The sequence below is a fragment of the Nycticebus coucang genome, chromosome 3, assembly GCF_027406575.1.
Source record: "Nycticebus coucang isolate mNycCou1 chromosome 3, mNycCou1.pri, whole genome shotgun sequence".
NCBI classification, from domain to species: Eukaryota; Metazoa; Chordata; class Mammalia; order Primates; family Lorisidae; genus Nycticebus; species Nycticebus coucang.
In genome coordinates this window covers 62,023,782-62,040,345 of record NC_069782.1, presented here as the reverse complement: position 1 = coordinate 62,040,345, position 16,564 = coordinate 62,023,782, and the positions used below count along the sequence as shown (strand labels likewise).

General features: G+C 50.9%; 1 protein-coding gene across 10 annotated transcripts in view; it reads right to left on the bottom strand.

Moving 5' to 3' along the window:
* Positions 1 to 16,564, bottom strand: part of RFX2 (regulatory factor X2) — a 136,024-nt gene continuing 119,460 nt past the window's right edge. For all 10 annotated transcript variants that reach the window (XM_053585956.1, XM_053585962.1, XM_053585963.1 and 7 more), the window contains 10 exons: positions 14,837 to 14,952; positions 13,786 to 13,904; positions 13,395 to 13,507; positions 12,742 to 12,896; positions 11,985 to 12,082; positions 10,658 to 10,807; positions 9,709 to 9,917; positions 5,587 to 5,740; positions 4,535 to 4,577; positions 1 to 3,972 (listed from right to left, as the gene is read on the bottom strand). In XM_053585956.1, the coding sequence (XP_053441931.1) occupies positions 3,857 to 3,972; positions 4,535 to 4,577; positions 5,587 to 5,740; positions 9,709 to 9,917; positions 10,658 to 10,807; positions 11,985 to 12,082; positions 12,742 to 12,896; positions 13,395 to 13,507; positions 13,786 to 13,904; positions 14,837 to 14,952 (1,273 nt within the window). In that variant the 3' untranslated portion in view covers positions 1 to 3,856. The remainder of the gene's footprint in view (positions 3,973 to 4,534; positions 4,578 to 5,586; positions 5,741 to 9,708; positions 9,918 to 10,657; positions 10,808 to 11,984; positions 12,083 to 12,741; positions 12,897 to 13,394; positions 13,508 to 13,785; positions 13,905 to 14,836; positions 14,953 to 16,564) is intronic.

Genomic DNA, 16,564 nt, shown 5'->3' with positions numbered 1-16,564 from the left:
TGGGGCATCATTCTCTAGCTGAGTATTTTTATCATTGTTTTTCCAGATGGGAAATCCAATGAAAGTAAATAGTTTACTTGAAGACACAGTTAGGAATTATGGAGCTGAGAAGAAGGGCACTGCAGGGGAGGGATGGCAGCCTGTGCTTCGATGGAGACATGTGGAGCAGCAGATGCCCAGCTCCTGTCTTCCTGTTGAGGACCAGGTGCTTGTGAGGCTCTGAGAGAAAATGGAGCAAGTTGGCAGCATGTGGAGTGTTGCTTCCCTCGTGGGAATGGTCCCAGTCACTAAGGATGTGGAAAGAGAAGAGGGCAGTTCCCAGGGGCAGAGGGGCAGCAGCCAGAATGGCAGAAGGAAAACCAGGAGACAGGGGACACTCTCAGCCAGAGCATCCTCCCTTCTTAGCATACTTGCCACTGAGAGAGTGTGTGTGTTATGTGTGAACCTGCCACCAGTTTGTGAAGATAGATAGGTCATGTGAGAGACCCCTGACCACCCTTTCTGCGGTCTGTCTGGAGGCTATTAAGCAGTTACATTATCACTAGGGACCCAGGCCCCTTCTGTGTCATTGCTTTGTCATCCTTATCATAACACTTCCACCTCCAGTTCCAAGATGGCTGCTGATGCTCTAGCCATCATATGTGCATTCCAGCCAGCAGCTTTGATGTGTAAAATGAGGGCAATAGGGCGGCACCTATGGCTCAGTGGGGTAGGGTGCCAGCCCCATATGCTGAGGGTGGTGGGTTCAAACCCAGCCCCGGCCAAACTGCAACAAAAAAATAGCCGGGTGTTGTGGTGGGCACCTGTAGTCCCAGCTACTTGGGAGGCTGAGGCGAGAGAATCGCCTAAAAAACCCAGGAGATGGAGGTTGCTGTGAGCTGTGACACCACAGCACTCTACTGAGGGTGATAAAGTGAGACTGTCTCAAAAACAAACAAACAAACAAAAACGAGGGCAAAAGATAGTAAAAGATTGTAAAAAAGAGGAGATGGGTCAGAAGCATCTAGTGTGGAGCCTGCTGTGATTACAGTCAGTGCCTCCTACGAGTGCTTGGAAGGACCAAGGTTCTTCTTATTTGTGAGATATGTGCACCCTGGGACCCTAACCAATGGGCCCTGTGAGGCACTTGCCAGCCTGAGGACCTTGAGCACACTCCTCTCTCCTCAGGTGGCCACCTCTGGGGCACCATCACCAGAGCTGCTTATGAGCTTCCACTCTGTCACCAGACTCACAGGCTCCAAGGGAACAGCTGGGTCTCTTGTCCAGGACTCTGTAGTCCCACATGGGGCCTGGATCTCTGAGGCGGCGGCTGGGAGCACTGCTGCTTGTGGAAGGGTTGCTACTTGTCTGATCTGGTTCAGGTGCAGCAGGTCTGAAATCAAGGCCCCCATAGGTTGGAAGGAGTAGACTCCTACCCGACACTTGGAGCCTGGAAGGAGTCAGCACAGTAGGGACATGTTGAGTCCCAGCAGCTCCCTGGGATGAGCCACACACCTGGTGGCTAAGTACAAAATTAAAACATGGGCGCTTTCTCCAAAAATTAAGAATTTCAAGGTGGTGAGACCAGAGCACTACACTGAGGTCAGTCTAAGGATCTCTCAGTCCAGGTGAGTGATGGGCAATTCTAGTGCCACCCGGGATGCCAGGCCTTCTTTCTGGGACAGAAGGGCACCAGCTTGGGATCCAAGCAGATTTCAGCGGTAGCTGACCAGGAACTGTGTCAGCCTTGCTGGGATGTCGTACAGCCTGTGGGTCCTCTCCCTGGTTCGTGAGCCCAGCACTCTCCTCTGTGGAGCTCCTTCAAGTCCTATAGCCACCCCCACCCTAATCTCACCAAGTCAGACTTGAGTCCAGGAACCATTCATTTTGTGACAAGCTTATGCAATGATTCTCAAGTGACCCTGGAGTTTGGCCCCACCGCTACGCTGACAAACCCTGAGGAGTAGCCCTGGCTGCGTCACTCTACCACATCTGAAGGCGGCTAGTGTGCTCACAATGTGAGCAGGACACATCTCTGGGCCTGAAGTGGCCAAGCTGGCTGCAGTGGTGTTCCAGGGCAGCAGGGGCTGACAGGTAGGAGGGTGCATCTCACCCTCAGGGGCACTGCTGGGCAGGTGGAGTGGCTTGGGGGAGGATGGGAGGATGTTTATTACTATGAAAAACGAGAATGACTTTACTGCCATTTTTCTCTCTCCCCGCGGATCCTGTGACAGACTGGACAGAACATAGGCAGAAACTCAGTTTGTATTGGTTACCACAAATGGAAGAAAAGCCAGGTCATTACAATCTGCCAACCATGAGCTTAAGTGTATCCCAGGGAGGAGACATGTATTTTAAAGACATTCTTTCTGTCCAATTTCATCTAAGTTTTGAACTGTAAGACCAGATCAACATTGTGATTACTATGGATTTCTGTTTCTAAGGTAAGGGTGCATCTTTCTCTTCCTTCCCTACTCTGCTCTGGTGCAGGCAGAGTGAAGCAAAGCCATGAAGGGAGGGTTTTAAAGGCCACATGAATGCATTAATACCTTTATACATTAGTACCTTCTGTGTGAATGAGAATAAAATACTTAGAACTGAATACACGGCAATATACACATTCATAAGAAACATTCTAATAACAATTAGAGCACAAAACTATCGGTATAAACATATTTCCAAAAAGAGAAACTATTGCATTTCATTAGATGGTGCTTCCTAGACCGAGGTCTGTCTTCCTCTCTCGCTGGTTTTGGGACAGGACTCCTGCAAGTAGCTAACCAAATGCAACAGCTACGTATTTCCATGGAGGCAAATTTGGAGCATCTTAAAGTTAAGGGTGTCTGTCCCCAAAGAGTTTTGACTCTGAAGAGGTTGAGATGGGTCAGAGTACCCAAGGATAGTGAATTCAGAGGGAGGCATTCTAGAAGACTGCACGGAGTGGTCATAGGCACCTTGTTTGTACCTGTGGGGTGGCTGCCTTCCAAAGGCAAACAGACTCATTCCAGAGCTAGCAGTTTGGCTTGGTGTTGACTGTGAACTGGACAGAACTCCACAACCTTCCTGTTGCTGAAAAAACGTCTGGTTTTAATTTTTAAAAAGATGCTATTATGTCTTGGCATGAGTGGGACTGTTTCCATGGCTTGTTCTTTTTTAGGCTGTCGATCCAGCCAGGGACAGTGGGACTGCCAGCTGCTTCCATACAATCTTTTGGTGCCTAGTGATCTAGCTTCCCATGGGCCACTGGCCTCCCTGCCCCAGCAGAGTCAAGCAGGGTGGGAAGCAGAGGATGGCCTAATTCACGAAAGGCTATGAGGTGCAGCTGCTGAGATGGGTCCATTCTTTCCTGACAGAGGCACCAGAGTGAGGACACTCCGCTTTCCATTCCTGAGGGGACCCCATGGATGCTGGCGAGCTCTGTACCTATTCAACAATGGTAGGACAAGGGGGTCAGAAGCTGTCCCTTTCTTCTTAGGCTCTGCAGATTTTTCTTTTAAATCATGTCGAAAATTGGTAGCAGCTGAATGGAGGGACCAACGCTCTCAGCACGACCCTTCAGGGACTCTGGCCAAAGTTCACAATTCTGTCAGGGGACACTTTGTCTTGAATAAGCCCCTGGAGGGCTGCTCAGGCACTCAGAAGCTCAGAACACAGCCATGGCAGTGGGAGCCTGCTGTGAGCTTCTGCAGCTGTAACTCCATTCTTCTTCTTGAACAGTATCTCGTCCTTTAAGAGCACTAACCCTGGGAGCCTCCCTTGAGTCAGAGTAAACATCACATCATCTAAGAGACACGAATGTGGTAGAGCCGGTGAAGTCCAGGTTCTCAGAGTGGCTGGGCAACATCTTCCGGAACCTCTTGGGAGGCGCCTATGGGTGCTAGATGCCCTGCAGGTTGTGGTTGGGGTCATTGCGCTCCCGCTTCACCAGGGGTTCGCCAAGGCTGCGGCAGTCCAGGTCGGCCTCATTGCCATGCTGCTCTTCACCAAGGTCGTCTGTATGTTGGGGGTGGGAGAGCCATGGGAAGAAGAGAGAGAGAAAATCAAATATTCATAAAGTTACACAGGCACGAACAGGCCAGGGCCTCAAGGACACATGGCAGCCTGTGCAGCTACCTCGGCCTCTGCTCTGGCCTGTTCTGTCCTCCTGTGCTGTCGAGGGAGCCTCTGTCTCATGCCCTCCCCTGACCAGCTGACTGGTCTGGGCCATGCTCCCCGCAAGGCTGGGCTCTCTCTGGCCTGTCTGTCCCATTCTCTCTCTGGGTGTTGGTGCAGGAAGCTATGGGCCACCCAGTCCTGACCAGGGTCTTGCTGCTCTGGGCCTGATGTGGAGCTGCCTGGATGGTGGGATCAAGTTCTGGGCCAGCCGAGCCAGTCTTCAGGGACATCACGGGGATGTGGCTGCTGCCCAGGCACCCTCCGCCATCTGGATGTCAGCTTCTATGGGCCTTCCCTGCCAAGAGGCTGCACCAGTTTCCAACTGCTTGTCATGAGATGGGGTGGCCAGGCCAAGTCGAGGGTTACAAGCCCAGGGAGGGAAAGCCAGGGATGTACCCACCTTTGTCAAGCAGCGTCAGTGACAGGGAGGAGAGATCATTGAACTGAAAGAGAAACCCAGAGTCAGGGTGTCCACAGAGGGTGATAGCTGTCCTTCAGTCCCAGAGACATCAGCCAAGCGCATCTTGAGCTATGTCCTCACTGACAGTAGAGTGAGTGGGGTTCTGCCCTGTGGTGGTGGGGCCTCTGATGCTGTCAGGTGTCTGGCCAAGGCCCCTCTCACCTTTCTGGGAGGTGCTGCTCAGGCCAGTGAGAGATAGGGCACCCACGGTTCCTCAGGTATGGCTCCTCTGGCTTTAGTGTTGGTGTGGGGACCAGGGCCAAGCTATCTCTACTCCTCTAGAGTCTGTACATGGCACAAAACTACCTCATGGTTGCCCCAGAGCCCAGGGCCACTGTGAGGAATTCACAACACCAGGGCTTCCTCTGAGCAGTGAGTGTGCAGGGAGCCCTGCCATTCATCAAGCATCCCCTCACTTCTTCCTCAAAGCATCCCCATACAGCCCGCCAAGTCTACTCTGAGGTGCAGACCCCAAAGAACTGAAAACAAGTGTGTATACAAAGACTCACACAGGCATGCTCACAGCAGCCAAATGCCCAAAACAAGGCGTGAGTGGACAAACCCAACATGGTACACCCACAAAGTGGAATGTCACTCAGTCATGACAAGGAAGGAGGCTCTCACACAGGCTGCAATGTGCATGGACCTCAAGGACGTCATGAGAGAAGCTGGACACAGAAGGACACACGGTGTGTGACTCTGTCCACAGAGATGGGGAGTAGAGCTGTGGTTGCCAGTGGGTCAGAGAAAAGATAGGGAGAAACTGCTGATGGGGATGGGTTTCCTTTTGGGGTGATGGAATGTCCTGGAACTAGAGAGCAGTGGACAACTGAACACTGTAAATGTACTAAATGAGCCACTGAACTGTGCACTTTAAGATGGTATGTGTTATATTATATAAAGAAACCCACAGGTGGTATCTGTGGCCTCCTAGGTGAGGCAGGAAGCCTGCCAGAGTCACAGTGAGCAGGGGTAGGGCAGAGGGGCCTCACCTCCCCCATCACAGCGATCGGTGTCTCCCCAGTGGCCTCAGCCACACGGTGCTCAACCAGGTAGAACATGTACTCGTCGTAGAGCAGGCGGATGAGGTGGAAGGAGCCAAAGCTGGCGGCACTGCGCAGGGTCAGGTCCCGGATCACCATGGAGCTGGGGGCAAGTGGGCAGAGGTGGGAGGCCTTTCTGGAGAGCCTAGATCTTGGGACCTTAGTCTAAGCTTTGCAAAAGCAAAGTGCGCCCTGCCCCCTGCTTGTCTGAGAACCCTGGGTCCTACACCTGCCAGATACCCTGAGTCGGGTGTGACCAGCTGGCAGGGGCAGGGCTGATCACTCACTCCCAGAGACCACACAGGGCTGCTCTGAAACATGAATGTGACTGTCTCTAGCACAAGCACAGGAAGTTGGTTTCCAGTTCCTGACTTTCCCTACTGGCATTTTTGATCTGAGTCAGAGTGCAGACTAGTGGCTGGTGCCACCTCCAGGGTGCATTACTCTCCATCTAAAGCAGAGGCCTGGCAGATCATGGTCCAGATCCAGACCACATCCAGCCCTCAGCCCATGAGCTGAAGATGGTTTGCACATTTTGAAATGGTTAGAAAGAATCAAAAGTGGTCTCTGTTGATGTGTGAAAATTATATGCAATGCACCTCTGTGTCCACAGATGGAGTTTAACTAGCACACACCATGCCTGCTCCTGCGTATGTTGTCTTTCCCCATGACAGTGTCAAATACTATCTGGTTCTTTATAGAAAAGGCAACCCCTGATCTATAGGAATTATACAATGTGGCATCTGGTCAAAAACTGTGGCCTCCAAGAACACCTGCCGGTTAGCCTCTAGCCCCTGAGGCCCATCTCACAGTAAAACTCATAAGCTCTCAAAGCTGATGCAGGAAAGAAGGGAACAGAAAGGACTAGAAAAGGAAAGAGAGACACACTATGGATAACACCGAGAGGCAGGAGCCTGCTTGTGTTCCAAGTTGGAGGCTGCACTGAGCTGTGATTATGCCACTGCACTCCAGCCTGGGTGACAGAGCAAGACCCTGTTTATAAACAACAGCAACAACAACAAAAACACTGAAGCTGTTCATATTTAGTTATTAACCATAGCTGCAAACCTCCTCTTGCACCTAGCTTGGCCCCTAATGCCTCTTTCCCCAAAGCCCACCCCCATGAGGATGGGGTGGCTGGAGTGATGCACCCAACTACCCCACAGCCTTGGTGTCATTGTTTTCAGGGGGTAATGACTAGCTCTTTTTAGAAAAAGATGCAAAATTTTCCCTGTATTTATCACTCAGTGAGACCAAAACTCTCCCATAGAGCTGCAGGGATCATCTCGGTATGCACAGGCCTCCTTCTGGGCAACGTCCCTGCTGAAGCCCTGGCTCCACTGCCTAGAAATAATTTCCCTTCAGAGATCTGAGGACCCTGCTCCACAGCCTCCTAGATGTCCACATCTTTGCTTGGAAATCTGACATTGCTCTGGTTCCTGGCCTGTTCTCTCTCTGGAAGCTTCTGTGACTGGTCTAAGTGTGCTGTCCTGAAATCCCACAAGGAGGTAAGCTCCTCCGGAGGCTTCTTTGTTGTGCTGGGAACTTGGCAGCTTTTTCAATTGGAGATGTGTACCCTTCAGTTTTGAGATATCTTTTTTGTTTTTGAATTTTTACTCTCTATACTATTACTTTTTAGAGACAGGGTCTTGTTCTGTCACTCAGGCTTGAATGGGGTGGTGCAATCACAGCTCACTGTATCTTCGAACTCCTGGGCTCAAGCAATCTTCCCACTTTAGCCTCCTGAGTAGCTGGGATTACAGGTGCCACCACCACTCTTGGCTAATTAAAAAAAACTTTTTTGTAGAGATGGGGTCTTGTTATGTTGCCCAGGCTGGTTTTGAACTCTTGAGCTCAAGAGATATCCTCCTACCTCAGTCTCTCAAAGTACTTTTTTTTTTTGTAGAGACAGAGTCTCACTGTACCGCCCTCGGTAGAGTGCCGTGGCGTCACACGGCTCACAGCAACCTCTGACTCTCGGGCTTACGCGATTCTCTTGCCTCAGCCTCCCAAGCAGCTGGGACTACAGGCGCCCGCCACAATGCCCGGCGATTTTTTTTTGTTGTTGTTGTTGCAGTTTGGCTGGGGCTGGGTTTGAACCCGCCACCCTTGGCATATGGGGCTGGCGCCCTACTCACTGAGCCACAGGCGCCGCCCTCAAAGTACTTTTTTAAAAAAGATTCATATTTAGCTGGGCTGGGCGTGGTGGCTCACACCTATAATCCCAGCACTCTGGGAGGCTGAGGCAGGTGGATTGCCTGAGCCCCGGGTTTGAGCCCAGCCTGAGCCAGAGCGAGATGTCATCTCTAAAAGTAGCCAGGTATTGTGGCAGGTGCCTGTAGTCCCAGCTAATTGGGAAGCTGAGGCAAGAGAATCACTAGAGCCCAAGAGTTTGAGGTTGCTGTGAGCTGTGATGCCACAGCACTCTATCTAGGGTGACAAAGTAAGACTCTGCCTCCAAAAAAAAAAAAAAAATTTATATTTAGCTAACTGATCTGCTACTAAGAAGAGATATTTTCTTTTGTTTTTGTTTTTTTTTTGGAGACAAGAGACTGAAGCTGTTGCTCTGGGTAGAGTGCTGTGACATCACAGCTCACAGCAACCTCAAATTCTTGAGCTTAAGTGATTCTCCTGCCTCAGCCTCCCAAGTAGCTGGGACTACAGGCACCCACCACAATGCCCAGCTATTTTTTTGTTTGTTGCACTTGTCATTGTTGTTTAGCAGGCCCGGGCCAGGTTTGAACCCACCAGCCTTGACGTATGTGGCTGGCACCCTACCCACTGAGCTACAGGTACTGCCCAGAAGAGGTATTTCTTGGTTATGTTTTTATTATTTTCTTTTCTTCTCTTAAAGAAGAAATTAATATTAGCTGGATATTGAACCTTTTGGACTGATAAAAGGTTCAATATGCAGCTAATATTAATTTCTTCTTTAAGAGAAAGATATTGAACCTTTTGGATTGATAAAAGGTTCAATATCCTGTCATGTTTTTCCTTCTTATTTCTTCTCTCCTATAGTTACTTTCTGTGATGATTAGTTTGGCTGGGCTCTAGCATTCAGTTATTCAAACACTAACCCAGGCACTGCTGTGAGGTATTCTTAGACAGGGTTCACATCATTTGGCTTTAAGTAAAGGAAATGATCCTTGATAATATGGTTGAGCTCTGTCTGATCAGGCTAAGGGCCTTAGGAGAAGAACTGAGATTTCCCTGAGCAAGAGGAGTTTTACCTATGGATGGCAGCGACAGCCCTGCAGTCGAGAACCCACTGCCTGGGATCAACTTCTTTTTATATATCATTATGATACACAGTGGAGCATCCATAGCTGACCACCTCTCTGCACTGACCACTTCCTTACATTGACCTAGTTTTCATAGACTGGACATGCACCACATGTACATACCAGCACGGCAGCTCTAGTTCGTAATGTGACCACTCCGCATGTTGACCAGTTTGGTATGGTCCCTTGGGTAGTCGACTTACGGAGGCTCTACTGTATTCATACATAATTGTCGCATATATACACATGATCCCCCATGACCCACGCCAGTCTGTGCCTGGTGGGGGACACTGGGACAGGGACTTGCTGGTGCTGTGGCTGCCTCTTCTGTGTTGATACAGTGAGCAGGCTCAATGTCAACTTCTGGTTTGGCTTGTCCTAACTGACCACCTCGCTCAACACCACTTCTCAAAGGCTGCTTCTTGTCTCTCATCTGCCTCTTGGGCTCTCCTGTAGTCTGTTCTTGTGGGCCTATGCCTTTCGAAAGCACCTCTTCCTGCCCCTCGAGAGGGTTTGCTCCAGAGCAGAGACAAATATGTGCTTCACCTGCTGAGCTTTTCCAGAAGTCTATCTGTCTGTGCAAGCTTCAACTTAGCTTTAGGCCGTGGGTAGGGTTCTGGTCTTGCTCCCAGGAGGTTCCCACTAGGAACAAGGCCCACAGAGCAAGCACTTGTTTTGGGGATTCATTCAGTACCCTCCGAAACCCCGTTTTCCTCTAAGCTCAGTGACTAGGAGGCAGGTAGGGTCACTTCCAGAACTCCCCCAACCCTGAAATTCAGGAGGGACGTACCTGTAAAAGGACCATTTCAGCAAAAACTGCCGGGCAGCCTTGGGGAAGCTGGGGCTGCCCACATGCTGCTTCAGGACCTGGGTGACCACATTGTCCAGCCAGCTGGCCCACTGGTCCAGGGAGCTCTGCTGCTGCAGGGTCAGCTTGAAGTCCTGCTCTAGCCTCTGCACCACGCTCTCTTCACACTGGCAGACCCAAGAGGCTTGCTCCTGTGTTCAGGATGGGGCTAGTGTCAGCCACACTCCAGACAGGCTACACAAACCTGTCAGGGATGCCCCCTCATCTAGGGGGGACATTATGCCATGCTCAAGCCTCCATGCCCTTGGCCTTGACAGCTGGGAGCCAAGCACCCTTAGTGTCTACTTCTAGGCGGTAGAACAGAGTGCCAGGGACTGGGGGACAAGACTGGCTTCTGTGGACTTACACCTGGGTCTTTCTGGATCAAAGCTCATGCTATACCATGTTTCTGTTTGTTTTATTTTGAAGTGCTCACCCTTCTAAACATGAGTGTGTACTTATGTACTTAATGGATAAAGCAGGGCCTGAAGTGAGGCAGAAGTGTGGCTGCAGGACCTGACTGCTGACCACCTGCTGTGTGCCTGCACTTTGCCAGGCCTAGGTGATGGAGCCAGAAAAATGGCAACAGAGTGGAGAATGTGGTGCTAGGACTTTGGGAGCTGGGAGCCTTTGCAAGGAAGAGGAACACAGGTGTTGGTCATAGCACCTGGGATGTGCTTCATGCAGCAGTTAACGTGGGCTGGGCACCAGATTAGGTGCCAGATTTTGCTGTAGGCTTGATTTTGTGGGTCTGCTGGGTTTTCCACAGGATGAAAAGCCTAGGCCAGTGGGGCAGGGGAGGACCCAGGTCTGAAATGCAGGCTGAAGTCACATAATTATCATCTCTGCTCTGCAGGTGGAGGCCCTGGGGAACTGCACTGGAGAAAGTCACCTGCACGTTGGCAAAGTCCACGCGGTTAAGGTCGCTGAGCATCTGGTTGATCTGGGACGTGTTTTGAAGAACTGCCCGGGCCGCCTGAGCTAGATGATTGAGGGATGTGTATCTCCGCAGAGTCTGGGCAAAGGCACTGACAACACCAACCTGTAAGCAAGGCCTCGTGGTGAGCACTTGTTGGGAGAGCTCGTCCTGCTCTGCTCCTTGCAGGGCCGTGTGGGCTCAGGGACAATGCAGGGAGGAGCAACTCCTGCAAGGAAGAAAGATTCCCCCTCTCTGCAGTCACTCTAAGGACTTGAAGAGAAAGAGTCAGTGAAGGCTAGAGGCCTCTCCAGTGCATCAGGAGGCAGCTCTGACAGATGCCACAGTGCTGGCAAGCATAGTCATACCCTGCTTCTATAAGGAAGAGGAAGGAAGCCCTCTGACACTCAGCCAAAAATACAGATTCCTGGGCCCTCCTGGGCATGGCTAGGGAATATGAATTTTTTTTTTTTTTTTTGAGAAAGAGCCTCAAGCTGTCACCCTGGGTAGAGTGCTGTGGCATCACAGCTCACAGCAGCCTCCAATTCCTGGGCTCAAGCGATTCTCCTGCCTTTGCCTCCCAGGTAGCTGGGATTATAGGTGCCTGCCACAACACCTGGCCATTTTTTAGTTGCAGACATCATTGTTGTTTGGTGGGCCCAGGCTGGATTTGAACCCGCCAGCTCAGGTGTATGTGACTGGCGCCGAGCCAGGAATATGAATTTTTAATAGTTACCTAGGTGGGACACTGACGTTTAGAATTACTGCCTAACAGACCAATTCCAAAGTGTAGGTGGATAGACTAGATGCCCTGAAGCCTACTGCATCTGTGTCCAATAGCTTTTTATAAGATGCTTAGGAGAATGATTGGTGATCATTCTCTTTTCCACTTGTACGCCAAGTCTTTACTTTTTTTTTTTTTTTTTGAGAAAAGATCTCACTCTGTCACCCAGGATAAAGTGCAGTGGTGTCATCATAGTTCACCATAGCCTCAAAATGTTGGGCTCAAGCCATCCTCCTGCCTCAGCTTCCTGGAGCTGAGACTACATGTACAGGCACCACAATGCCCAGTAATTTTTCTATATTTAGTAGAGATGGGGTCTCTATGTTATTCAGGCTAGTCTCGAACTCCTGAGCTCAAGAGATCCTCCTGCCTTCCCAGCACCTATTCTACATCAACCACATCCTCAGCACTCGCTGAGAGTATCAGCTGCTCTCATGACACATAGAGAAAGTTGGCTTTCTTTGGGGCTCCTCCTCTCATCTGCCTCAGGACCCTGCCCAGACCTTGCCCCCATGTTACCTTGGTCTGGATGACTTGCTGTGGGAAGTCACTCATAGCATTCGTCAACCAGCCTTCCAAGCTCTTGGCAAAATTCCGTATTGCCTGTGTCAAGGTACCTGGGAGACATGGATCATGGTTTTAACAGTGAAGAAGGCAGCAGATCGCCCCTGAAAATCAGCTCTGAGTGTAAGAGATGATGCAAATGCAATGAAAATGACCACCTGAAAGAACAAGTGACATGGAGGGAAGAAGAACAACCAAGCAGGCAGTAACAGAGCCTCTGAGGAAGAGTTAGGGATGGCCAGGTCCGTCTGTCCCCACTGTTCAGGGTGAGTTTCACATGGGGTGATCCCACCCTACGGGATAATAGGCAATGCCTGGGGTGCTCCTGGCACGAGTGTTTGAGGCCCAGGATACTGCTTACATCCTGTAGGGGCAGCACCCCCATGAGGCCCTGGGCTGTGGCTTCCCTGTAGCAAGGGCTGTGGGTGACCAGGCTGCTCTCAAAGGCTGGCTTTCATGCCCCCAGAAAACCTTCCATAAAGCACTGAACCTTGCCTGGCCTGCTCTTGGTGGGTAGAGCTCCCTAGAGCCACTATGAGCTCCCTTGGGTTGGAAGAAAGGAAGAACACAGGTGCCAGAGGGTCCCAGCCCAGGGATGGCTGACTGCTGCTCAGGCCTCTGGATTCTTGTGAAAGAGAGGGGCATATGGTGGCTGAACTGTGTAGGGAGACAGAAAAGCAGAAGATGAAGCAGCGGGGCAGGGTCTGCTTACTGGGGACCGGCCGCAGCACGTCAGGGATGAGAATCTCCACCAGGGCCTGGTAGAGGATGTGGTCACAGCTCCTCATCCATTTGAGGATGGAGTCGTGTTTACACAGGGAGATGAGCTTGTCCTTGGGCAGGATGATGCCTTCAGGCTCTTCGTCACTGTGGAAGGAGGAGCACAGTGCTGAGCTGGCTGGGTCTGGGTGGGTAAGTCAGCAGGGGATGACTGAACTGCTGGACTGACGTGAGCAGAGGGCTGGGTGATGGTGGGCTGGAGCCTTGACTACGCCACTCCAGATTGTTCCCAGGCTGCTACCCCCGAGCCTCTGTATTTCCCTTAGGGAACCACACTGTCCCTTCCCTTGCTTGTGGCCAACATGAGGTCTCTTCCATTTGGGATTGCATCATCGTCACCTATGTGTTCAAACTGTCTGATTTGAAAAGGGGCAAATGGCTACATGCATTACAGAACAATTCTACCAAGTCTGAAAATGACAGGGACAGAGGAGGGGCTGAGCTCTGCTTCTTGGAGAGCTGACACCCTTGTCTGTGGGTCAGATATAAGCATTAGCAGGGGACAGCATGTGGGTTGAGTCTGCAGAGGCCTGTGAACTGAGCCAGGCTGCAGCTGTGTGGCCCGCTGAGATGCTGGGCAGTCACCTGGCAGGTAGAGGGGTTGGGCCATCACTGGAGGAGGCCTTAGAGTTCCAGAAGGACAGCCACAGCTTCTCAATGTAGTGGAACTGGAGGTTCATCACAACATCTAGAGTTGCCTAGGAATAAAACTCATCAGTTAGATGAGGGTGCATATCCATCCTATGTCCCCACAACACGGCAAGCAAGGAGCCAAGATGTAGGTCACAGTGGGGTCTTCTAAAATCCTGACAGAGATCCCAGGAGAGCAGAGAAGCAGGTGCTAGAAGTGGATGGAGGGCCCCTGCTCTGAGAGAGGACACGTGGTGGGGGGGACTTAGGGCTCCTGTCTCCTTGGTGTTGCTGGGGACACCTGGCGACTATGTGGCAGTTCTGGTGAGAGATGTGGGGCAGTCACCTCGCAGTGCCGTCTGTATGCCAGCTGCAGGGCCTTGACATCATGCAGGGTGAGGCTCTCTTGCAACAGGATGCTGCCCAGGTCAGGTGCTGGGAAGTCTGGGAAGATGTGGGAGACATCTGGGGGAAGAACACAGAACCTTAGAAAGGGGCTCTTTGGAAAATGGGGGCCCTTAATAGCTGTAGAAGCCTTGAGCCCAGGTCCTGGAACACAAGAAGTGCTCAGAACTGCCATCCTTGTCAGCACAGCAGGCACCCACAGAGCCAGCCGAGGGAAGTGCCTCTGGGAGGCAGCTAGCCAAAGTGTCCCTGGGGTAACCTCCTAGAGACGGGCCTCACACTATTGCAGTCTCTTCAGAACACTCAACCTAGCAGGGTTCTGTCCAGGCTCAAAAAATATAGTGAAAGTACAGGGAAGCTCCTGAGTGTCCTTAGAGTCCCTCAGGATGCTTGGAAAATATCCTGCTTCCTCTCTGCTGGCTGTTTCATTTTACACAGGGAGATAAGCTTGTCCTTGGGCAGGACAGTGCCTTCAGGCTCTTCATCAGTGGGGCAGTCAGGGCTCCATTCCAATATGAATGATAAAATATTGGTGACACCATGAGTCTCCCCTAGGTATCCCTGAGACAGGTTCTGCATTAGGATGCCCTCCCAGGGCAGACATGGCATCACTGTTTGGCCAGCTGGTTGGGACAGTGTCCCCTAAGTAGCACCCAGGGAAGAGGCTAACGTGCCCTAAAAGCTCTTGCTGAGTGGGAGGAGAATACAGGGAGGAGATAGACCCTGCTGTGCCAGAGCATGGGCTTGGAAAGAATCCTGTGACCTCTCTGCTGGCTGTTTCATTTTACTCATTTTCCTAATAGTTACTTTATATGTTGTTTTAGCTGATTGTTCTAAAAGTTCAGAGATACCATAAAGTCTATCTAGAACTTTCTATTTGCCTGAAGAGGTGTCATATGAGAAAACTATTAAAAGCAGCACTGAAGTGCTGCTAGTGCTGAAAGGCACGTGCCCCAGGCTGCCCAGGGAGGCCCCGTCCGGGCGCCACTCACCTATGTACTGCTGGTGGTGCTGGCTCTGTGCGGCCATAGCCTGCTCGGGTGTGCTGTGTAGGCCGCTATGGGAGCCACTGTCCCCAAGGCTGTCCGTCTTCTGAGCTGGCCGGTACCTGGGCAGGGGACACATGTGCCAACATGAGGCCCAGCAGTGCTGCCTGGGCTGGACTCTAGGAGCAGGGGCTGTACAGGATGGAATGTGTGTGTGTGTGTGTACAAGTTGTGGTCAAGTACATGTAATGCAAAAATTACCACTTTAACCATTTTTAGGGGCACCACTCAGTGGCATTAAGCACACTCTACATTGTTATGCAACTGTTACCACCCTCCATCTCCAGAATCTTCTCATCTTCCCAAACTGAAATTGTCCCCAAGAGACACTAATTCTTCTCCCCCTCCCCAGACCCGGCATCCACCTTCTACTTCCTATCTCTGTGAACCTGCTAACTCTAGAGCCCTCCTGTGAGTGGGATTACACAGGCTTTGTCCTTTTGTGTCTTGACTTCTGTCACTAAGCATCATGTACTCAAGGTTCACCGGTGTTTTAGCAAGTGTTAGAATTTTCTTCCATTTTAGGGCTGAGTAATATTCTATTGAGTGTGTAGATCCCAGTGTTGATGGACACTTGGGTTGTATGTACCTATTTCCGCCCCCCCACTTCTCTCTTAGAAGACAAGTGAAATTTGTTGCGTGGAATCACAAACATCCTTACTACTGTGTAATCTCAAAGGAGATTCTGTGACTTTTGTTTAGGCAGCAGCCTAAGAAGTGGTAATAGAAGCAGGCCTCCCCAGATGGCACACAGCGGGGAAAGCAGGGTTGGAGCCAGCCCCAGATGTGAGCACTTTTCCTCATAGAGAAAGGGGGCTGGGCCCACTGCGATATGGGAGAAGCATGCTGGTGAGGTGCGGTCTGTCTGAGCATTGGACACACGGTCAGGAAATGGTTTCCCACACTCATATGGCATCAGCCTGTCCCCATGAAACATGTGGCTGCTCCTAAAATAACACACCGCCTAGAGTACAGATTCACTTCAGGTGTATGCGAGGAGCCAAAAGTGAACGACAGTAGTGCCAAGCTGCAGGGTCTGTGTTCACAGACAGCACAGTGCAGATGGGTGATTGGCCCCATTCTTAGCTGTTGGCTCCTAGAGAATATTCTAGGAACTTTTTTCTGTGACCTCCAACTCACATGACTGGCCACATGGTTAGGAGTCACCGGGCTTTTGAGTCACAGACTCAGGAGTGGCTGTGTTCATGTGTTTGGCAGGTAGGTGGTAGGTGTGAAGGTCAACTGTGACAGGCCCTGCCCTTAAACCATCCAGACTCTCTAGAGAGGGCTAGGGAGAGGAAGTGCTCTTTGGCTTACGGGGATACACCAGAAGGCTGTGGGTGGTGACATTTGAGTGGGTCCTAAACTAGCCATTAGCAAACTATGGACTGGGGACCTTGTTCTGTACCTTGTTTTTGTAAATAAACTTTTATTTGCACACAGCCACGCCTACTGATTTGTGTGCTATGTGAGGCTGATTTCCTGACAGCAGCAGGAATGGAGCAGATGTTGCAGAAACCATCTCCCTGGAAGGCTCAGGGGTCCTTAAACTGCGGCCCATGGGCCACATGAGGCAGTGTGATTGTATTTGTTCCTGTTTTGTTTTTTTACTTCAAAATAAGATATGTGCAGTGTGCATAGGAATTTGTTCATAGTTTTTTTTTTTTAACAGGC